The sequence below is a fragment of the Phodopus roborovskii genome, unplaced genomic scaffold (assembly GCF_943737965.1).
Source record: "Phodopus roborovskii unplaced genomic scaffold, PHOROB, whole genome shotgun sequence".
In the NCBI taxonomy this organism is placed as follows: Eukaryota; Metazoa; Chordata; class Mammalia; order Rodentia; family Cricetidae; genus Phodopus; species Phodopus roborovskii.
In genome coordinates, this window is record NW_026126485.1 from 16,938,035 (window position 1) to 16,961,022 (window position 22,988).

General features: G+C 39.8%; 1 protein-coding gene across 2 annotated transcripts in view; it reads left to right on the forward strand.

Annotated features, from left to right (window-relative positions):
- Positions 1 to 18: 18 nt before the first annotated feature.
- The window catches only part of Cdc123 (cell division cycle 123), a 47,472-nt gene continuing 24,502 nt past the window's right edge, over positions 19 to 22,988 (forward strand). Inside the window, exons 1-6 of one of the 2 annotated variants that reach the window (XM_051194890.1) lie at positions 19 to 367; positions 2,577 to 2,648; positions 5,991 to 6,048; positions 6,657 to 6,689; positions 14,828 to 14,923; positions 16,623 to 16,729. In XM_051194890.1, coding sequence (XP_051050847.1) covers positions 294 to 367; positions 2,577 to 2,648; positions 5,991 to 6,048; positions 6,657 to 6,689; positions 14,828 to 14,923; positions 16,623 to 16,729 — 440 coding nt within the window. In that variant the 5' untranslated portion in view covers positions 19 to 293. The remainder of the gene's footprint in view (positions 368 to 2,576; positions 2,649 to 5,990; positions 6,049 to 6,656; positions 6,690 to 14,827; positions 14,924 to 16,622; positions 16,730 to 22,988) is intronic. The other variant, XM_051194891.1, reaches the window with a different exon arrangement.

The window sequence follows — 22,988 nt, forward strand, 5'->3', positions numbered from 1 at the left end:
TCCGGGTCGAGGTGCTTATAGACGAAAGAGAAGTTGTAAACCTCCTAAAACCCTACACTTCCATGACTCTTCTTTCCAGGACTCAAATTCTTTTTGTATCTCGCGAGTCTGTTCGGCTATAGTAAGCGTACTCTGCACCATTACTTTAGTTTCCAGCACCTCCTGACTTTTACGGACCGGAAGAGTCCTTTCATCCAAAGAGCTCGGTGGGCACTTCCGGAAGTAATACGTCGGGTTCCGGGAGAGTGCTGACGGGAGAGGAGAAAGGCAGCGATTGACGCGGCAGGTGGAGGATGAAGAAGGAGCATGTTAGTCACTGTCAGTTCTCCGCCTGGTACCCGCTCTTCCGAAGCCTTACCATCAAGAGGTAAGATACCTGGAGGCGAACTGCGGTGTTGGGAAAATACCATCTTCAGAAAACTAAACAAGAAGGCAGGCCTTCTAACGACTCAGTGTGAGCGACGGTGATGAGCTGTCGACCTCCTTAGATTTGAGAATTTGCCATGTTTCCTCTTGCGAGTCAAGGAGCATGTCAAGAGAGGTAGGAAAGCAGTGAGGGTCATAGGCAGGGTAAATTGAGATCGATACTTTGGCAATTGCCAGACGCTCCAGGCAATAAACAAAGTAAAACTGGGTAGTCCGCCTTGCCCCTGACTAACCCGTCCGGCGACAGTTGAGTTCCATCACTGTAAAATGAAGCCAGTGATGCTGACCCGACCTTTAAGTCTGTTGTGAAGCTCCAGTACGGTAGTGTATAGGAAGCATTGGATGGCTACATTTACCGATAGTGCAGTTTTCTGAGAAGCAACAATCCATTTGGAAAGAGAGTGGGTTTGTACTTGTTCTCTAGTGCCCTGGACTAGCACAAGGAGTCAATGTGGGTTTGCAGAATGCCTGTAGTAAATTGTTACATCCAGTATCTTAACAGTCAAATGCAAGGAAGCTAGGAAACTATCTCCAGCCATTCAAAGCAATCATAAAATCTGAAAGATGCAGGTAAGGATTTCATTCACTAACAGTGGTAGGATCCAAAGGCCTTGGGTATCCATGGGTAGATAGGATTTCTTGCATTTGCTCACTTCTCCTCTAGGTCTACTTAGATTGTCACTTATTTGGACATCAACTATCTTTCCTTTTTCCTTCGGTACTATTTTTGAATTTTGAAGGCTTGGAAGAGCACTTGCAGGTTATTCAAAAGACAGTTCTTTTCCATCTTGTTGTATGGAATTTATAGCAACACAAAAGAAGATAACTCTTGCATTTGAAGGTGGCCAGTCACACCAAAGAAGAGCTGTTGATGCACCAATAATTCCTGCCTATCACTAGTTATCTTAACTAGCTGATATACCAGTCTTTCCTTAAATTACATAATTAAAGTTAAGTTGTATGTCTGAAATAATGTTTGGATTATTTTTTTCAGCGTTGGTATAGCAGATGGTTCACTTGTGAACCTATCAGTCATTTCTGTGCTAAAATCCCTCCCCCCCCTTTTTTTTTGTCTGTCTGTTTTGAGAGAGTCTGGTTATTGAATTGGTGACCTTCCTACCTTAGTCTCCCAAGTGCTGGGGTTACAGACATGTACCACCATTCTCAGCCCAGCAACTAAAGATCCTTAAAAACTGTCCTTTGGTTTTTATGTAATTGTCTGTTGCAACCTCTGGCATAGTGTTCCTTTGCCTTAAGAATAAGCATACAGTGATTAAGATTTAGGCTCTAGAGTCAGAACCATCTGTCTGACTTTGAATAGTGGTTGGATCAGCATCTTCAGCAAATGACTTAATCTCTCTAATCCTTATTTGGAAAGTAATAGGATTGTTGTGAGTGTTAATTATGATAAATTACTTAAAGTGCTGCCACCCTTTCTGGTACATGGTAAACACACACACAAATGTTTGTTTCCTTTTGGATTTAATAAAACCCCCACTGAAGCAAATTATTTTAGTTCACTTAAAATGTATGCCACGTATATGAGGATGATAGTGGAATTAAGCCAATAAGTGGGATTTCCTGGCATCACTAGACAGTCTCTGACTAGGTTGTGGTGCCTAAAACCACCTTTAAAATGTTCATTTGTTTATTTATTTAACTTGTATGTGTATGTGTGCATGTTGGGCATGTGCAGGTTACAGGACAATTTGCAGGAGACTATTTTCTCCTTCCACCGTAATCTTTTTGTACATTGTGAAGGTGTGTCTTTGCCAACGTGCCTTCTCACTGGCTAATAAAGAGCTGAATGAGCAATAGCTAGGCAGGAGAGAAAGCTGGGGAAAGAAGAAAGGAAGAGTTGTCAGCCAGATGAAGGAGCAAGGGTGAGCAAGAGGTGCAGGAGGAGAGGTACATGGCAGAGCACTGATGAATAGAAATGGGTTAATTCAATAATTTAAGTTGTAAGAGCTAGTTAGAAACAAGCCTAAGCTATAGGCTGAGATTTCATAATTAGTAAGTCTCTGTTGGTTTTTCTGTTTTGTTTTTTGTGAGCTGGCAGCCCCACCCCTATTAAAAAATCCATCTACATTTCTCCACTGTGACTAGTTCTTTTAAATGAGACCTTATTTTGGTATATATCTTTATTCCAGTGTCATTCTCCCACTTCCTCAGAATGTGAAAGACTATTTACTCGACGATGGAACTCTGGTGGTTTCCGGAAGGTAAAGTAAATCAGAAAACAATTCTTTATAATCATAAAGAAACAGTGTACTGATTAAATCAACATTTTTGCATGGGTGAATGGATTAGCCTAGGTACACCATCCTTTTCATTCAGGAGGCAGAGGCAAATGGGGCTCTGTGAGCTAAAGGCCAGCCTGGTCTACATAGTGATTTCCGGGGCCAACCTGTACACAGTAAAAGCCTGTCTCAAAATAAATAAATAATTAAATAAATAAACAAACAAACAAATAAATAAATAAGCAAGTTCTTGAGATTTATGTTTAGGTCCTCATAGTTGCATAGCAAGTGATTTTACTCCCTAGTCACCTCTTCAGCCCCATGTTTGTTTTTTTGAGAGAGTTCTATTGAATTCCCACACTGGTCTGTAGTTTACTATGTGTGCAAGTTGACCTCATTATTGTCTTCTGGATTTTTAGTGTAGTTTTCTGGATTGTATTTCTGGTTCTTTATCACTAATAACCTCTTTTTAAAAAACATTCATTACTTATTTATTCCTATTTTATGTGCATTGTTGTTTTGTCTCTATATATGTCTATGTGAGTATGTTAGATCCTCTGAAACGAGTTACAGACAGTTGTGAGCTGATATGTGGGTCTTGGGAATTGAACCCAGATCCTCTGGAAGAATAGCCAGTGCTCTTAACTGCTGAACTATCTCTGCAAACCACTGAGCTATCTCTCCAGTCTCTTCCTCCCTCCCTCCCTTTTTTCTTTGTTTGTTTTTGTTTATTTTTCAAGATAGGATTTTCTGTGTAGTTCTGGCTATTCTAGAGCTTGCTCTGTAGATCAGGTTGGCCTCCAACTCAGAGATCTGCCTGCCTCTGCCTTCTGAATGCTGGCATTACAGGCATGATACACCATTCCCTGAACCTTGATAATCTGAAAATTATTGAAGAACCTCATTAGTGTGGTATAATTAAAGGATAAGGAAATGATTAAAAAATAAAGGGCTGTAAGCTTGGTATTAGGGGTCTGCCTAACATGGTTAAAGTTCTAAGTTAAATCTCTTTTACTGAAAAGGAAATTGCTGTTCCCAAATGTAGTATATATAATAATTCATAGTATAATTGATCCCTAATATTAGAAGACATTTTATAAGTTTCCATGCTGTGGACACTGAAGAGCCACCTGTGTTGATTTTTATCAGTTAGATGCTTACATGAGTCTTGGGTATTGGCAAGCACCATGTGGAATGAACAGTGTTAGTTGAGGGTGTTATATAACACTATTCTCAGGGAGATGTAAGCAGGTGTTTATTCACCCTGTGTGGTGAATAGGGTGAATAGACCCAATTTTAATTTGGTGAATCAATTTGTTTTATTGGAGCTACCTAGAAGAATATGGTGAGGAGTTATTTATAGGAGCAGAAAGGACTCAAAGACAGCTGCTATCACCAGATGCTCATCCCACGATGGGTGACAGCTCACAAAAACTGAACCCTAGAGCATGATCTAACCTGTGGGCAGTGCAGTAGTTTAGAGACTGCCTCTTTTAGGCAGTTCAGGCCATCGGATCCTCTTTTAGGTAGCTCTGCTGGTTTCTGCTTGTCCTTGTGAAATGCTCATGGCTGAGAGTTTTTCACAGCAGTCCTTACAACTTATATATGCTTGGGGAGAGGGAAGGCAGAGTATCATGAACTTCATACAAATTTTGAGCTGTCATAGGAGGAGAGAGGGTGTCCCCCTCCAGAATAAAATCAGGTTTGAGATCCCCCTGGGTTATGCATGGAATAGGTGTACTTGGATCCCTTTGTAAAAGTTGAGATTCCTTAAAAGGATGGCCCCTCAGTTGTCGTGCAAACCTGGGCCACTCTTGCTGCCCACTTAAGACTGGAGGGTCACAAGGGAACTGATTGAGAGATGGACTCATGCTTTGTGCTGGCCTGTGAGTAACAGAGCCCTTTGTCTCAGTCGGGAACCTCATGATACCTGCCTGTGTCCAACCAATTGTAAGAGGCTCCCTAGTTAACCTGTACATAGGCAAAAATCTGATCTTCATTCTTGGCCTTGGGCAAATCTTCTGTTGGTCTTGCTAAAGTTACATGGCTATAGTCCTTTGGTGACCAGGCTGAGATGGGTCATCATAAGATGGATTACCTCACAGACCTGACAGTTAATGCTGCCACTTGGGTCTCCTTTCCCATGTGGATCTCCTCATCCTCAGTAAGGCTAGCCCTATCTTCTTTACAGAGCAGTAAAAATATTCCAAAAAGGTATGAAGAAAAGCTATAGGAACTTCTGGTGGCCTAGTGCAGAACCAGGTAGTATTGCTTTGGATAAATTATGTGTCTCAGAATAAGTCTTGAAGCCAGTCTAAATTAGAGGGATGGGGAAATAAATTCTGGAGTATGATGGGTAGAAAGGCAGAATAGCCCTGCAAAGAAATATGTAGAAAGTTTGTGGGCCTGCCTGCCTCCTTTCCTCTCACCATCCCCTTTACTTCTTTCTGTGTAACCCAGTGTAGATCCAGAGTAATCCTTGACACTGTTGCTCATGATCAGTTTTCCTTGTACAAATACACAGTCTTGGTTTTACCCTGCAGTGCTGTCCATTAGCTGTGTAGGTAGCTCTTCCTGTTTCCCTTCTGTATTGGCCTTCATCTTGTCTGATCCTCTTTATCTTTGCTACATGACTCATACAGTATTAGTAGAGATGGAGTTTAGTTTTTTTTTTTTTTTTTTCTCCTGGTTTGAGTGATTTTGAGCAGGCAGATGTTTTCATTCTGCCATCTCTTCCTGGCAATATATTTTCATTAACCATGTTTTATCTATCTGTCTGTCTATATATGGTGTTTTTTGTGGTTTGTTTTTTGAGACAGGGTTTCTCTATATTGTTTTGGAGTCTGTCCTGGAACTAGCTTTTTAGAACAGGTTGGCCTTGAACTCACAGAGATCTGCCTGCCTCTGCCTCCCGAGTGCTGGACTAAAGGCTAAAGGCATGCACCACCAATGCCGGGTCTATCTATGGTTTTTTGAGAAGGGGTTTCTCTGTGTAGCTCTGGCTGTCCTGGAACTCACTCTAGCCTCAAACTCAGAGATCCAGATCCACCTGTCTCTGCCTTCTTAGTGCTGAGGTTAAAGATGTGTAATACCACTGCCTGGCTTTTATTTATTTGTTTGTTTGTTTGTTTAAATTCCGTGTTTTTATTAGCTTCTGTCTCAAGAAGTGAACATTTCTTTATAATACTCTCTAATCCTAAGGCTATCTGCTTTTCAATCATCCATCTGTCTGTCTATTTATTTGTAAATTCATTACACTTGAAATTATGACTTCATGGCACCAAAGTATTTTCCGCACTTAAAGTTTTCTTTATGTTTTCTTAGGGAAGATATTCCAACATGTTCCCAGCCAGACAGTGATAATGAAGCAGAAGAAACACAGGTCAGTAGAGAGTAGTCTGGTTAGTATCTGTTCTCATGCAGACAATCTCTGAAATTCTTTTGACAGATCTTACCTTATGTTTATTACATGAAAGTCTTACTTTGACATAGGTATGTTAAATGTATACATACATATGTGGATATACATATACATGGTGCATGTGTGTGGTATATAGGTTTGTACATACTTAGGTATGTATCCCATGCATTTGCATGAAGAAACCAGTGAAGGGCATCTGGTATCTTGCTTTATCACTCCCCATTGTATTTCCTTGAGACTTTTTCTTGCTGAACCTGGAACTCACTTTTTTTTTTTTTTTTTAAGCTAGGCTAGCATTGGCCACCAAGCCGCAGGGATTCCACCAACCCCACTCCAACACTAGGGTTCCAGGCATGTATATCTGCTTCTGGCTTTTTACATGGGTATCGAGGATTAGAACTCAGTCCCTCATGTTTGAATAGCAAGTGTTTTTACCTATTGAGCCATCTCATATATCATGTTCAGGGGAAGGTGTCTCCTGTGTGTCATTTTTAGGTAGCATCGGGCCTTTGTTACCCAGTATAGTATTTAAAATTGAATGTTTTCTTTCTCTCTTCTTGTCCATGCAGTGGTCCGATGACGACAGTACAACCACACTTACGGTAAGCGCACAGTTGCACCAACATGGGGCAGCCTCACACTGTCACACAAGAGTGAGCCTGTAGGCTTAAGTGCCTGCCTCTAAGCTTGTGTGCTTGCCATGGGATAGCTTACTGTCTGTGGGTTATCACTTACTCTTTGTAAAAATAACTTGTGTCATTGCTTAAAATGCAAGCACAGTTTGCCCTCTTTCTCCCTCTGCTTACAAAATAAATATCAAAAGTATATATTTGATGCTCCATTTGCTTCTGTTAGACACTGAAAGATGGAATAAAACCAAATGTTAGCTCTGAGTTTCCCAGATGAATGGAGATTAAAGGGAAAAGTCTGTATTCGTTTACTCAAGGATATTTAAATGCCATAAAGTTATTTCTTTCAAGTGAGACTGAAGTACTTTTGTTTAGTTTGATTAAAGAGATATAATTTAAAGAAAACATGAAAAGACTTGGAGAGGTCTAAAAGTGATGTTATTTCCTTAGATTACTATGCCAACAGATGCAGAGATGGGAAACTTTGTCTTGTTTACTCCAGATGCCATACATATCACTCTTTTTTTTTTTATTTTTTTTTGTATTTAATTTTATATAACAAAGTCCAATTAAATGAAAACAAACATTTATACACAATAATTGGGAATTTGGGCGTCATTCTTTCCAAACTACTTCCTGCTGGTAAGGGGCGCTGTCTTGGGGGATTCGAAGAAGATTCAGATATCCTAGCTGTAGTCTGTGGGGCTGTTTTGTTCAGCTGTTTGGAATGTAGGATCAGCTTGTACTCTGTTTCAGGCGGTCTGGTGTGATCAAACCACATTAGTCTGGAAGGAATCCACATCTTTTCATTTTCTGTGGAAACAAAAATAGAAATACTTTTCCCCAGTAACTTGTTCTTCAACTTAAATTTTGGAGTCAAAGCTTTTTTTTTTTTTTAATTTATTATTTTACATGTCGATCCCAGTTCCCTCTCCCTCCCCTCCAGCCCTCCCTCCCTCCTTCCCTCCCTTTTACCCTCTCTGCCCTCTACCATGCACTCTAAACACCCTCCCCTCCCAACCCCCCACCCCAATACCATATGTAGGGGAATGCCATCCAGTTGGGGTCATGTAGATCTGACAGGTCCTGTGAAGTAGGGACTAGGGCTTCTCTCCTATCTCTAGAATAAGGCAGTTATCCCTCCATGGGGGATATGTTTGCAAAGTCCTTTTGTGCACCAGGGATACATCCTGGCTCCACTGTCTGAGGTCTCTTAGCCTGCTCAGACCTTCTGGCTGAGACCCATATTCAGGGGGCCTGAGTCAGTCCCCTGTTGGCTTCCCAGCTGTCAGTCTAGTGGCCCTTAGCTCCTCCTTGTTCAGGTAAGCTGTCTCTATGTACTTCTACCGCATGGTCTTGTCCTCATACATATCACTCTTATATATGAAAATCTCATTCATCTCAGTGTGATTCTGTCATACTCAGGCCACTAAATTGGGCTCTGTGGAACAAGCATATTTCTTTGATTTCTGCCATCAGAGAGTTTGTAAACTAGGGAGAAGTATTACTTAAGGCAGGCGGTAGATGGTCAAGATGACAAAGCAGAGAGAATAGTTAACTGAGTGTATCCAGAAATACTTCAGTGGGAAGCAACATGTGGCCAGGATTTTAAAATGTAATATTTTTATGAATTTTTTGAGAATTTCATATCTATATACAGTATGTTTTGATCATATTCATATCCATCCACCTAACTTCTCAGACCCCTTCCTGTCCCTGATCCCAACTATATGTCCTCCATTTTAATTACCCACCCACTTTGTGCTGTGTATATACTCATGGATATGTATCCCATGATACATTTGACCTGGATCTTAATGGGGTTATGTGTGTTAGTATAGAGGCTCACATTTAAATAATATAGATAGATAATGTATGTAACTTAAATTGTGTGTTCTGCTATAACTGTACAATTTATTTCTGTCAATATTTATTATGTATATGTGCACAGGTGCACATGCATATAAGTGTTCATGCACACACACACACCTATGTGCATGTGGAGTCCAGAGGACAACCTTGGATATCATTGTTAAGAATGTCTTTCATAACTGGTAGGGGTGTTCCCAGCTCAGGAAGTAAAGGCAGGTGAATCTCTGTATTTGAGGGGCACCTGATCTACAAAGTGAGTTCTAGAACAGCCAAGACTATACACAGAGAAACACTGTCTCAAAAAACCAAACCAAACCTTACCAAATAAACAAAAACCAAAAAACAAACCAGAAAGAATGAACATGATTCACGTCATTTGAGTCAGAGTCTGTCATTGGCTGGAACTTGCCAATTAGGCTAGGCTGGCTGACTAGCAAGCCCCGGGTTTCTTCCTACTCCCACTCTAGCTGGGAGATTATAGTATACGTCTTGGTGTGGAAGTTGAGTTTTTATGTGACTTTGGGGACCCCTAGTGAAAAGCGAGTACTTTACCTACTGAGCTATCTCTGCAGTGCCTTGTTTTTAAAATGAGTTTCTTGGTTAACATATAGAAACATGGGTTTCATCGTGACATCTGCATACGTGTATACTGTCACACTCTGCTCTTCTTCATTTCCCCATTGTCTTCTCTCTCCTTGGTGCTCCCATTCTTCTCAAATAGCTTCTCTGTTTGCTCTCATGTCACGTGTACACCCTTCCTAGACTGAGTAATTAGAAATTTATTTCTCATAGGAAATCCAAGAACAAGGTACACATAGTGTCTGGGAAGAGGTATCTCTGCTTCAAGATGGCCCCTTATTGCTGTATAAGACCATGCTAGGAGGCAGGGGAAATGAAGAGCTGGAAGGTTCTTTGATATCCTTTATGAACCTGTTAACTCTATTCATGAATGTAGCCCCTCATGACTTAACTTCCTAAACATCATACCTCCCAGTATCACTGTGGTTGGGATTAAGGTTTGACATGAGTTTTGGAGAGACACAGACTTTAAAATCAGAACAGCAGGAACTGGAGAAATGGCTCTGTGGGCAAAAATGTTTGCTGCTAATATAAAAGTCAGTTGGCTTACAACCTCATGTAACTTCAGCTCCAGGAGGTCTCATGCTATATGGCTTCTGGCATATAAACTCATACAAGAAATAGTCTTTTGAAATCAGGTCTCTCTCTCTCTCTCTCTCTCTCTCTCTCTCTCTCTCTCTCTCTCTCTCTCTCTCTGTGTGTGTGTGTGTGTGTGTGTTTTCCATATTGTGTACTAAGAATGTTCAGAATCAGTGACATTTATCATGGTATCAGGGAGCATGCTTCATGCCTTTCTGCTAGCTTCTGAGCACCACTCTCCACTAACCTGAAACTTCTTAGAGAAGCCTAGGACTGAAGTTGGGAAAGTGAAGTGTACTCACAGTAGCTTGCTGTGCCAGAAATTAAGGAAATGGAAAAGAATGATGGGAATATGACAGTAAGATCTCAGAAGCCAGCTCTAGCTATAACCTTTAAATATATCAAGGTCATGAGAAGTAAATGTCAAAGAGAAAGGAACTAACTGTTGGAGGTGATAGGAGATTAATGAAACATGGCATCTAACTGCAATGGATGCTTCTAGACTGGATTATATATAAGGAAAAGGGTTCTTATTTTTCTTTTGCTATAAAAGACTCTGTTAGGACAATGGGCAGGCTCCAATGCAATTTAGAAATTAGGCTATGATATTCTATTTCTGTAAAACTCTTGATGGTTATCATTTTACTCTTATAAAAGAATGTTTAAACAGCTTTTTAGGAAATATATATTTATATTTAGGGATGAATGGACTTAGTGATTGTAGTGTGTTCTAAAACTGTGGGAAAAGTATTCATTATATAATGTAAATATAAATAAATAGACATGCACATAGAGTAGGATTTGGGGAACAATGATAAAGCAAATGGGGTGAAAGGGAGGATGAGTCTGTGAATAGTATGTAAGCATTCTTGTTGATCTTACATTTCTGGAAGTCTGACATTATTTTACAATAAAAATGAATATTTAAGTTAATTAGGTTCTCCGGGTGGGCGTAAGGGAAGATGGGCAGTAGGAACACTCATGGATGAATAACTCTTAATCAAGGAGATACTGAAGCCTGGTCCACTAAGGAAAAGCCAAACTAAATCATTCACTAGTGTAAGTAAAAAGCTATCAAATGAGGAATACCCCTATTCACCAGAGAGAGGGGAGGAGGGAGGAAGGGAGGGAGGGAGGGAGGGAGAGAGAGAGAGAGAGAGAGAGAGAGAGAGAGAGAGAGAGAGAGAAAATGAATATGAATCACCTGCATATAATCCTAGTGCTCAGGAGGCTCCAGTGTGAAGGTTGCAATCTGGACACCATCTTGGGCTAAAAACCTAGGCCTAAGCCTTGTGTCAAAGACAAATAAGGAAATAGTAATCAAGATTTCAAAAGCATTTCTAGACAGCCCAGGTTTGGTTTCCAGGACACACATGGCAGCTTATAGCCTGCTGTATCTCCAGTTCTAGAGGATCTGTTGACCTCTTCTGGCCTGTGTGCTGACAGATTTGGATACAACACTGAACTGATGCGGGATGTCTTTTTGTATGCTGTGAATGTATGTTTCTCTTATTGGTTGATAAATAAAGCTGTTTTGGTGAATGGACAGGCAGGATTTAGCCAGGCAGGAAATCTGAACAGGGCTGGAGAAAGGTAGGAGGCAGAGGCAGGGAGATACCATGTAGCTACTGGGAAGGTAGGGCACCCCAGCATTCTCCCATAAGCCAAGACCAATTGGCAATACATAGATTAATAGAAATGGGTTAATAATTAAGAGGGAGCTAGCCAAGAAGAAGCCTAAGCCATTGACCAAACAGTTATAATTAATATAAGCCTCTGTGTGTTTATTTGGGACCAGGCAGCACAGAAACATCTATTCACACAATACAGTACATACATACAGGCAAACAGTCATACATATAAGATTAAAAAAAATCTCAAAAAGTAAAAGTATGCTTGGCAAATGATAGTATTATATCTCCTTAGAAAGCCATATTTATGGACAAGTATATATACTGTAGAGTTAAAGTCATGAATGTAGAAGAATATACAGCAGTTTTATAATGGTCAGGATCTTTATTCCTCTCTGTAATGTTTTTTCCTTTAAGAAATATATAATTAACAAATAATTTAGCTTTGCTTCACTGAACAAAAGTAAAACAAACAAAACCACATAAAGAATTGAGTTAAATATGCCAAATTGTTGGATGTTTCAATCTAGGAACATGAGAAAATATATTTTTTATATTCATTTTGTAGTTCTTAAAAACAATTAATACCAAAAAAGGGAAAGGAAAAAAGGATACCTGTTCTCTCTGAATGGTGTGGTGGTACAGAATTGAGGCTAGAAAGGCAGCTAATGAGATCTCAGAATGTCTAGGGCTGTCAAATGAAAGTGTGGCTTTTTATTTCACTCACAGTAGGAAAATTCCCCTGGACAGCTGACTGGTGCCTGTGTTCAAAACTGACAGTTGAGATATGAGCTTGAAACAATAATATTAATGTCATTTGTTTATTATTCATTTTATCATATAAAATCATGACTCCAATGCAGATATGAAACTCTATAATTTAAATTTTTCTGAAAGACCCATGGTTTAGTATTTCATAAGGCTGAATATTTTTTGAGAATTTGAGAGGACTAATCAAATCTTTAAAAATGTACTAAGTAGACCTGGGCATAGTGGTGCATGGCAGCAAAATGAAGGCCAAGAGTTCAAGGCCAGTTTTGACTACATCGTGATTTTTAGGTCAGCCTGTTTTAAATGAGAACCTCTCTCAAAACAAAGCAAAACAATACAAACAAACAGCAGCAACAAAACCAAGGGTTTTTTTGTTTGTTTGTTTTTTTTTTGTTTTTTTTTTTTTTTTTTTTTTTTTGCAGATTGCCTAAAGTGCACATAGCCGTGGAGTCAATCTACAAAACCAAAGCAAAATGTATGAAATGTAGCAGTTCTTCCACGCAATGCTTTCTGGAGTAGGGAAGTGGAATTATTTTGTCTTCTTTAAATTTTATGTGAATTATTTTTAAATTTTATGTGAATGGGTGTTTTGTCCGCATATATATCTGTGCATCATGTTCATGCTTGGTGCCTGAGGAGGTCAGAAGAGGGGATAGGATCCCCTAGGACTGAAGTTACAGATAGTTGTGAGCTGCTATGTGGGTGCTGAGAATTGAATCCAGTCCTCTGGAAGAGCAGCCATCGAGTCATCCCTGCCGCCCCAGCTGTATGTCTTGTAGAAACTACTGCTGATGCAGAGCTTAGTTAGATAAGTGGCTTTTGTTGACAGCTCTAGATCAGCAACTTCTGGTGATTATGAGGAAGTAATTTGCATGACAGGAATCATACATCCTTTTGATGGGAGAGGCAAATGGAAATACAGGATTCCTGACTCAGTTGTTCATTGAGAGGGCTTCATGACTGATAGTGTCTAAGCTGAGTTGGTGTATTCTATCAAATAATGAAAGAACTTGTCATTAACCAGCCTACAGGTTAGTGTCTTGCTTACAGTTTACCCTTTCTAGGGCTGAGAGTGCATCTTAGTGTTAGTTTGCCTGCACACACAGGCCAGGGATCAAGTCTTAGCCTACAAATCAAACAAAACCTACCAATGAGTTGTTTCTAATTGGGAGATATATTGACATTTTTAAGAACTTACTTTTTTGTCCTTTCCCCCAGAATCATCTCAGTTTTTTTTTCTTTCTCTTCATTGGGCTAGATCTTGAGCGTACGTAGGAACCATCTGGGTTTTGTAGTGTGTAGGTAATTTTAGACTTTGTCAGAATATTTTTCTACTATGGAATTTGATTAGGTTTTCTTTTCTCCCAGAATCTGCAGTTGACCAGTAGGGGGTAGCAACCCCTTCTCTAGAGGCTAATACAGTCAGAGAATGACAGGAAGAGTTTGTTAATGTTCTTGTGTTCTGGCTCCCCAGAAAGTCCTGTCTCCATACCCCTTGATATTTACCTAAAGCTTAAGGCAGGGTCTATTGGCAATCAGTTGTATCTTCCTGTTGAATAGAAGTATTTCTGTCACTTCCTGTTTGAAACAAACACTAGACTGAGTTACTTTTTATTCAAAAATGTCTGTTTCTAACACAACCAAAAAGGACATTTTAACTTACCCAGGTACTATTTAGGATTTTTGCGTGTATTAAAACTTGTCTGTAAATAGTAGTGTTTAGGTATAGTTTATCATGTCATGTGCTTTTCATTTTTACTGAACCTTTCCCACAAATGGTCCTTTAAGCATTTGGTATTATTTCTGAGAATTGGAATGATGTACAGGCAATACCCACCCCACCCCAGTCTCTTCTCTCGAAAAATACTAGCTCTTATTAGTCTGTGTGTGTGTGTGTGTGTGTGTGTGTGTGTGTGTGTGTGTGTGTGTGTGTGTCTGTCTGTCTGTCTGTCTGTCTGTCTGTCTGTCTGTCTGTCTGTCTGTGGAGGCCAGAGGAAGATACTGGGTATCATTCTCTGTTGCTCTTCATCTCATTGCATTTAAAGAGGATCACTCGATAAACTTGAAGCTTGTCATTTTAGTGAGACTGAATGGCCAGTGAGCTCTTGCAATCTGCTTGTCCCTACCCTCCCAGTACTGTGGTTACAGTTGTGGGTAGCCATGCTTGGCTTTTGTACTGAGGGTGTAAACGTGAATTCTTAAGTTTGCTGTGCAGAGCATACTTACATACTGCCTTATGTATCCCCTGAGCCCCACCGCAGGCAGTCTCAACTGCCCTTGAACTTGCTATATAGCCAAGGGTCTTCAGTTCTTAATTCCTGCCTCTGCTTGCCAAGTGGTGGGATTACAGGGTGTGTGCCGTCACAGCTGGCTTCAGATGCTGGCATTATATAAGTACCAGTGATTTGTTCCTTATGTACCATGTACTTGATGATATTTGTGTTTTCAGAGATGGGAGTTTTGAATGTTTTTAGAAAGTACCTGTTTAGAAGTTGATTATTTCTCTTTCTGGTAGATATTTCTTTGCTGATTTTATTTAATTGAGTGGAGGAATAAGAACAGCAATTTGTGTTCTAAATAATTGTTTTAACACCCTAACAACAACCTTGAGATATTGATCATATTTTCTGTGTCTCTAGTGATGTTGACTTGCTTATGACTTGTTCTCTGTCTTTGTAGGCACCAGAGTTTCCTGAGTTCACCACTCAAGTCCAGGAAGCTATCAATTCGCTGGGGGGTAGTGTCTTCCCTAAACTTAACTGGAGTGCCCCAAGGGTAGGCGCACATAAGGAAATCTTATTATTTGAATACTTGTTTGTTTTGCTCTTTATTTCATTTTATATCCCATGGAAGATCTGATTATATTCCTAATTCCAGAGAAAATGCTGTTGAATTTATTATATCTTTCCTCTGTTTTATTCTTTTGATTTTGCTATATGTACTTTCTTGGGTCTGTGAAATACTATGTATTCTATCGAAAGATAGTTTGACCTTTTGTGTTGCCAGGTATGTTCATAGCCTGCATTTTAAAAAATGCTACCTACTCAGCTGAGCAAGATTTCCTCTGTTGAAAAGTACCAATAAATAGCTCAGTGAGATAGCCTGACAACCTGAGTTTAATCTTGAGGACCGACAAGGCCGGAAAGAACCAACTCTTGAAAGTTGTCCTCCAATCCATCAGTACATACCTCCCTTCCACACATGAGCTTGTGCACAGCAGTAGGAAGTGCATATTCACTTTTGGGGGCACCTTTTTTTTCTCCCGGTATTCAGAGTTTCCAGTGGCTTTCATTTTGCAAACACCATGTACTCACCTGGTGTATGCTTACTATGATTATTAGTATTTTCTTTTTTCATATTTTACTTTCCTTGGAGTTGGTAGTTGCATTCATTTTTTATGGTTTGCAGTATACACACAGTGTACACACAGAGCATACGTATAAACCATATTTAGTGGATTTAAATATGATGGGTATACTTTCTTTAACCAGAAGTTATTGTTTTTTTCATTGGGAGAAATTACAAAAGTATCATAGATGTTTTTGAATTAATTTTAGTTTCTCAGTTTTTAATCTCTATATGAGTAATGTTTTAAATTTTCTTTGTTTTCCACTTAAGACGGGAAGATTATTTTTGGTTGTAAATTCCTTACTTGTCCAGTGCTTTCTTTCATGTAGTGTGGATAATTGGATAGTTTTGGTAATTGTCAATGTTTTTCAATGTGTATTTTGTCCTGTGTCTGGTCTGTCTGTAGAAGTGTATCTTAATCACACATTTCACTGAGCCTTGTTGCCTTATGTCCACATGGCCAGCACAGCCACTGGTTGAAACTGTGTCACTTTCCTCCTTTCTGATCGAATAAATAGGGTCTTAAGTGTACTGACAGTCTAAGTCCAGGTGTTTGTCTGTCAGTCTCCCCAAACAGGAAGGATGAAGATGACTGCTCTTATTTTGGAGAGTAGCTATTTTACCTCTTGAACCTTTTATCAGCTGATGTGTATGACTTCATTAATCCACCTTCCATCTTAACATGAAAAACATTGGAAAGTACTTGACCCTGTGTGAATCCTACTATCTCAGTATGCATAGCTACACTACTTTTTTTTTTTTTAAATTATATTTCTTTGTTTTATGGGTGTACTTGTGCATGCACATTTAATGGTCAGAGGACAATTTGTGGGACTTGTATCTTCTTCTCCCATGTGTGGTTCAGGGATTGAACTTAAGTGATTAAGGTTTTGGGGAAATGCCTTTACCTACTGAACCATCTTTGACTTCAGTGTGCATAACTGATTATCTGGCATGCACTGATCATGCTCTTTTTGTTGGGAAGTGTGTTTGACATCTGACAGTTCTACTAAAAGTTGCTTGGCTGTTTTTTTAACCCTTGAGGTGCTGTGCATTATTGCTTTCATTTATATGCCTGAGCTGCAGTTGTGGGATGTGTCTTAACTCACATGTGTTTATTATTTAGGATGCATACTGGATAGCTATGAATAGTTCTCTGAAGTGTAAAACCCTCAGTGACATCTTTCTGCTTTTCAAGAGTTCTGATTTCATCACTCGTGACTTCACACAGCCGTAAGTGTCTTGTGAGTAGCTTCCTATTGGTAAAATTTTACTCTCTAGTGCTCTACTATAATAGTTCTGTATCATGAGCTACTCTGTGGCTCTCAAGTGGCATTTTAAAGCAAACCTTCCTTTTTCTTTTACAGCAAATGCTACACAGTGGATCTATCTGACTATCAAGTATATATATATATGAAACATTTTAGTAATTTTTTCCTTTTATAAAATTCAGATATGTATAAAAACAAAATTAGTAACTGCTGATGAGGAAAAACAGGAAAGCATGGTGAGCTCACTATACAATCAGCTGTATATACTTCCAGATTTCTTTTTATCCATAGATATAATGTAAATTCACCTGTCTTGTCGAGTAAGGATTATTTAAATTATTTATATATTTTTATTTGTGTGTGTGCGTGTGTGTATAGAAGTCATAGAGCATATGTAGAGGTTAGAAGATAGCTTATGAGAGTTGGTTCTCTCCCTTCATTGTATGGATTCCAGGGGTTGCACTCAGGTTGTCAGGCTTAGTAGCAACTTCCTCCACTTCCTGAGCCATCTTGCCAGTTCACTTGCCCCATTTTTTAAAATTTAGGACTTTTTGTTTTATGTGTATCGTGTTTTGCTTGCATGCGTATGTCTGTGTGCCATATGCATGCTTGGAGCCTTTGGAGGCCAAAAGAAGGCATCAGATCTCCTGGAGCTGGAGGTATAGTGTATGCTGTTATGTGGGTGCTGGAAATTGAGCCTGGGTCCTCTAGAAGGATAGCTGAGCTAATTCTCCAGCCAAACTTGAAGATTGGAATTCAGTTGTTCATATTGCTCTATAGGTTGTATTTGCAGTATATAGTGACAGTACGTTACCAGCATATAGTGGCATCTTTCTGTGTCTTTAAATGCTTAGACTTATTATTATTTTATCTGACCTTGATGGTTTGTCACTGTATTCTGGTAGCGTGACAAGTTTTAGTAATCCTCTTTTCTTTTATAAAGCTCTGCAGTGAAGATCCTCAAAATAAATCTTGAGGATTATTGTTTCCTTGATGGTGACTGTGTGGCTAAAGAACTCAAGCTGTGCTGAGCATTGGTGGCGCATGCCTTTAGTCCTAGCAGAGGCAGGTGAATCTCTGTGAGTCTGAGGCCAACCTGGTCTACAAAGTGAGTTCCAAGACAGCCAGGACTACACAGAGAAACCCTGTCTCGAAAGAAAAAAAAAAAAAAAAAAAAAAAAAAAGAACTCAAGCCGCTACTGCTGCTAATTTTAGCAGGGCAAAGTGTGTGCGCTCTATTCGTCCTTTGTCTCATCACCAGAGGACAGCTATTCTTGATCTACCTTCCTATACATCTTCTAAACACAAGTTATCAGAGTTACTTCTGCTTTAAGCTTCAGAAATACAGTGTTTGCATGCCTAAGCACACCCTTTTTCCTAACCATGCAGGAGTTTTGCTCTGGAAGTTTGCTCTGCTTCAGCCTCAGCTTCTATTTTGAAGGGATTCTGGCCTGGCTAGGTAGGTCCACTACCTGACAGTCACAATCAGCTCTGTTATATGCAGGCTCTGTATGTGGGATTAAAGTGTTGGTAAGAGAAAACAATGTTTTGTAGCTATCAGTGAGTGTGTTTGTATCCCAAGTTCATTATGAAAGGAACTTAGGGTGTGGTTCAGTTATTACATATATGATTAGCATGAGGCCCTGTATTCCATCCCTAGAAGCGTCATTAAAAAAAAAAAAAAAAAAAAAAAAAAAAAAGGCATATAGAGGGTAACATCATTAAAAAAACAACATATAGAGGGAAGAGGTTTAACCAGGTATTTCTATAGTGTTCATTTCTGGCTTTATAGACATGAACACAATTAACAACAAAAAGTCCAAGCATATATTGTTTTAATATGTAGTTGCTGACCCTTTATGGTTGTGCTGGCATGGGTATTACTGGGAGTTGGTGGCCCTCATTTTTTATTTTAATAAATGCAGTCACATTTGTATTCTGGCAGATTCCTCTGGTTAGAAGAAAATTATTGCTTCACCACCCTCCCCAAACCTTTTTTTTCCCCAAACATCTGATGCTTTGAGTAAAGGGATCTTGAACTATAAACATTCAAACTATGTTGTATCTGTTAATTAATTAAGTCATAGGGACTCTTACAGACCTTTAGTATTTATTTATTGCAGTAAGAATTTGAGGATAGCTTGGTCTTTCCAAAAATAGTTTCACATTACTTTTAATTTTGAAGCTGATGGTTTTAAAAATGAGCTTTGACATTCACCAGTAGATGGTAAAACTACCAGTTTTGCATTTTGTAGTTTTTGACTTTTAAGGAAGACCCAGACCCTTGCCTCAGTAGAACCTTAGATCCAGAAATGACCTTCAGTGGCAGCTGAACCCAGGCATCATCATGGCCTCAGGTGGCAGCTCAAGCTCATGACAGCATGACCCTCTGAGGCAGTAGAACTGGAGGACATCACCAAGGCTTCAGTCAACAGCACCGACCTCATACATACACATGGATCTCAGGCTTTATCACGGCCTAGGGCAGCAGCATGAAGCATAGTAATCCTTTGAGGAGGTCCAATTCAGACAGTGAACTGTTCCTCATCTTGGGCCTCCTCCATCATTGACCAGAGCCAGAGTGATCCCACAGTCTGGTGGTATGTTTGGGCACTGAGTCTGCATCTGTGAAAGCCATGCTTCTGTACACTGCTACTCCCCCACCCCCACTGGGCAATAACATGTTCCACTGTCAACCTCAGCCCTCTCTCTCCCCTGTCACCACTGTCTTGTCTCCAGTTCTGCCTTTCTCCACAGTGCACATACAGCTCTATTTGTCTATCGGTAACACCTCTCCATCACACATTTGTTCATTGTAGTGCCTAGCTGCTGAGGTAGAAGGAGAAAATTCTGCTGTGCTGGAATATTTTTTAAATAAATGATCATAATCATAGCAACTAAAACTGCTGATAAGACTTCTATAATTCTAAATGAAGTTAAACAAAAGTCTCAGGAGTAAAATTTTGTGCACAAGTAGACCTGATATAACCATGCCATTAGTATTTTTCAGCTTTACTTAGATGACAGTGTATATGCTTTAGATGATATCTTAGTTTCATAACACTGACTAAAAAGGTATTTATTTGGGCTTATGGTTCCTGAGGGTTAGTGTGATGGCAGAGTGAAGGCATTGTGGCAGGGGCAGCTAAAGTTCACATCTTAAACCATGAGCAGGAGGCAGAGAAACAAGGATGGTGTGGGGCTTTGAAACCTCAAAGCACCCCTCACCCCCAGCCCCAAGGATAGACTTCTGGCAAGGACACTCTTCCTAAATGTCCTAAACAGTGCAACCAGCTGGGGGACCAAGTGCTCCAGTGTCTGCAACCATGGAGAGCGTCTCATTCAAACCATCATAGGTGGTTTAATTTTTAAATACAGCATTTGCCTCTTTGGAGAAAAGATCTGTGAGAATACTAATGAAAACATCTAATCTTCCTTACTTCACTTCATCTTTCTTGTCCTACCATAGTCAAAAACCCCAAAGAAGTGGCACTGCATGCTAAACTCCTGATTTGCTTTTCAGAACAGCAAGGAAAGCTATACCACCAAAACTTTGATGCACTATTTTCTCCCTGCTCAAAATTTGTCCTTTATCTTTCTGCCAATGATTTATTTTTCATATAATTAGACCTTGTTTAGTGTGAAGCACAATGTTGCCATCTTCCATTCTTATTTTTAATCTGAAGCGAGAGGTCCTAATATGATCAGGTTGTTCCTAATGTCTGCTCAAGAAGAGCTGGGCGGCTCCTATGTTCAGCCTCTAGACAGCTCAGCACTGCCCTCTCCTTTCATAAACACACTTGGCCATCTGGTTAATCATCTTGGTAAGAGAAAGTTTACAGCAGTAACCTCCACTACCACAAATGTTCTCAAACTATTCATTTTAAAAACCACAAATGTCAAGCCAGTTAAAAATAATGTTATAAAATGGTAGAATGTAAGTATGTATATAAATACACTTATTTTTAAGTAGTAATATGATGACTAAGAGTCTGAATTGGTATTTGTAAGAATGTAGAAGCATTTTTTAAAAGTGGTATCTGGGGTGATGGATCTGTCAGTAAAATGCAAACATGAGGACCTGAGTTTGTGTCTCTGATATCCATATAAAGGCTGGATATGGTGGTCCTTGCCTGAAATCCTGGCACTAAGGGTAGAGGGGGTAAGGTAGGTTGGGCAGCCCAGAGCTTGATGACTAGCTAGCATAGCCATTCAGTGCCTGGTCTACAGTTGGAGGAACTGTTGGGGAAAGATTAGGATTGGTAAAGGAGGTGTATCACTGTGGGTGGGCTTTGAGGTTTCAGAAGCTCACACCATTCCCAGTATGCCTCTTTCTCTGCCTTGTGCTGTGGATCAAGATGTAAGTTGTCAATTATTGCTCCGTTGCAATGCCTGTCTGTTTGCTGCCATGCTCTCTCTCCACCTTGGTCATGGCAATAGAAAAGTAGCTAAGGCACTAATTATAGAACCCAAGGTCTTGATTATGTTTTTTTTTCTTGACTTCTGGTCCTTTGATTGTTTGCTTCCTTCTTCTCTCCCTCCGTTCTTCTTTCTCTATTCCTTTCTTCCCTTTTTAGTTTTATTTTCTTGCACACTTTAGCCTAGGCTGACCTGGAACTCACTGTGTAGCCTAGGCTAGCCTAGAGCTCCTGTTAGTGTTCCTGCTTCAGCCTCTTTGGTCATGGGATTATAGGCGTGCACCACCACACCAAGAAGTTCCTGTTTTCTTGATATGCATTGATTACTTGTCTTTTCTCGTTTATATGGGTAATTTAATCCAGAGTACTTACTTGTCTCTGTAGTAGCTAGGTGTCAAAACATAGGAACTCTGTTAATATTTTTAGTCTTATCATGCTGTTGGTCTCAGGGGTGGGGGTGGAGGTGGTTATTTTTAAAGAATGAAGTAATTGTATTAATTTTTATTAACCTGACATTTCATGGCCTCAATTTTGATTAACATAAAATAACCTGTAAGATTTATTTTTGCTTAAGAACTTTTAAATATACTCAAAGCTAGTTTTAGAATATAGCTCCTTTGGGTAATATACTTTAGTTGAGTTTGAAGAAAGGGAGTTTTGCTTCCACAGGAAAATGAGGTCTTCAGATAGTACCACTTTATGCTGGAGTATGTTAAAATAGGTTTCCCAACTTTCTCATGGAAATAAGATTTAGTTAATGATAGATTTTTCTCCTCCCTCTCTCCCTCCCTCCCTTTTTAAATAGAGTTTCTTCTCTATGTAGAACTGACTGTCCTGGAACTCCCTCTGTAGACCAGGCTGGCCTTGAGCTCAGCGACCCTCTTCCTCTGCCTTCTGAATGGTGGAATCAAAGGGGTGTGCTACTTTTGCCTGGCTTCTTTTCTTTTTCAACACTGATGCTTCTTTAGGCTAAAGTCTTGTCAGTGTGTAGCGTGTGTGTGTGTGTGTGTGTGTGTGTGTGTGTGTGTGTGTGTGTGTGTGCGTGTGCGTGCGTGCGTGTGTGTGCACCTTCTCTTCACTCTCTACCTACCCACTAAACTTAACCTAAGAGATTTAGTAAGAACTCCTGTAGAATTGCCATCCATGAGACATGCAGTGTAGCCTGTGACTGAAGGTTTCTTTCCCACTGTTACCCTACCCTTCTGAGCCTTGGTAGGAGCTCAGATAAGTGGAGATGATAATGACAGCCCTTGTTGCAAGGGTTAGATAAGAGAGCAGCTGTGAAAGGCTTTCAGTGGTGCTTGGCCCATACAAACATTCACCACTGTAAAAACAGAGTCCACTGGTGGCTTGACAAACACACTGTGTACCTTTAGGTTATATCATCTGGTTCCCAGTTATTAGTGGTAATAGAAGTCTGCTTTCTCTGAATTTTTGGCCGATCAAGTAAATTAAAACTATTACTATTTGCAATGTAAAGCATAAGTGGTTGCAGAGGTATGAACACAATCACACATTCAATGATGTAAAAGGCTTTCACACTTGGGTTTGCATTTGAATAACTTTTGCTCCCCTCCTATAAAATGAATCCAAGGCTTCCTACTTGCTAAGCATGAACTCTAACACCTAACTTGCCAGCCTCAAGATATCTTTAAAATGATTGTGTGTGTGTGTGTGTGTGTGTGTGTGTGTGAGAGAGAGAGAGAGAGAGAGAGAGAGAGAGAGAGAGAATTTTTGTGCTTTCATTGACAGAGCACTTGATGACTAGCACATGTGTTAGCTGAATTGTTACTTTGTGACAAG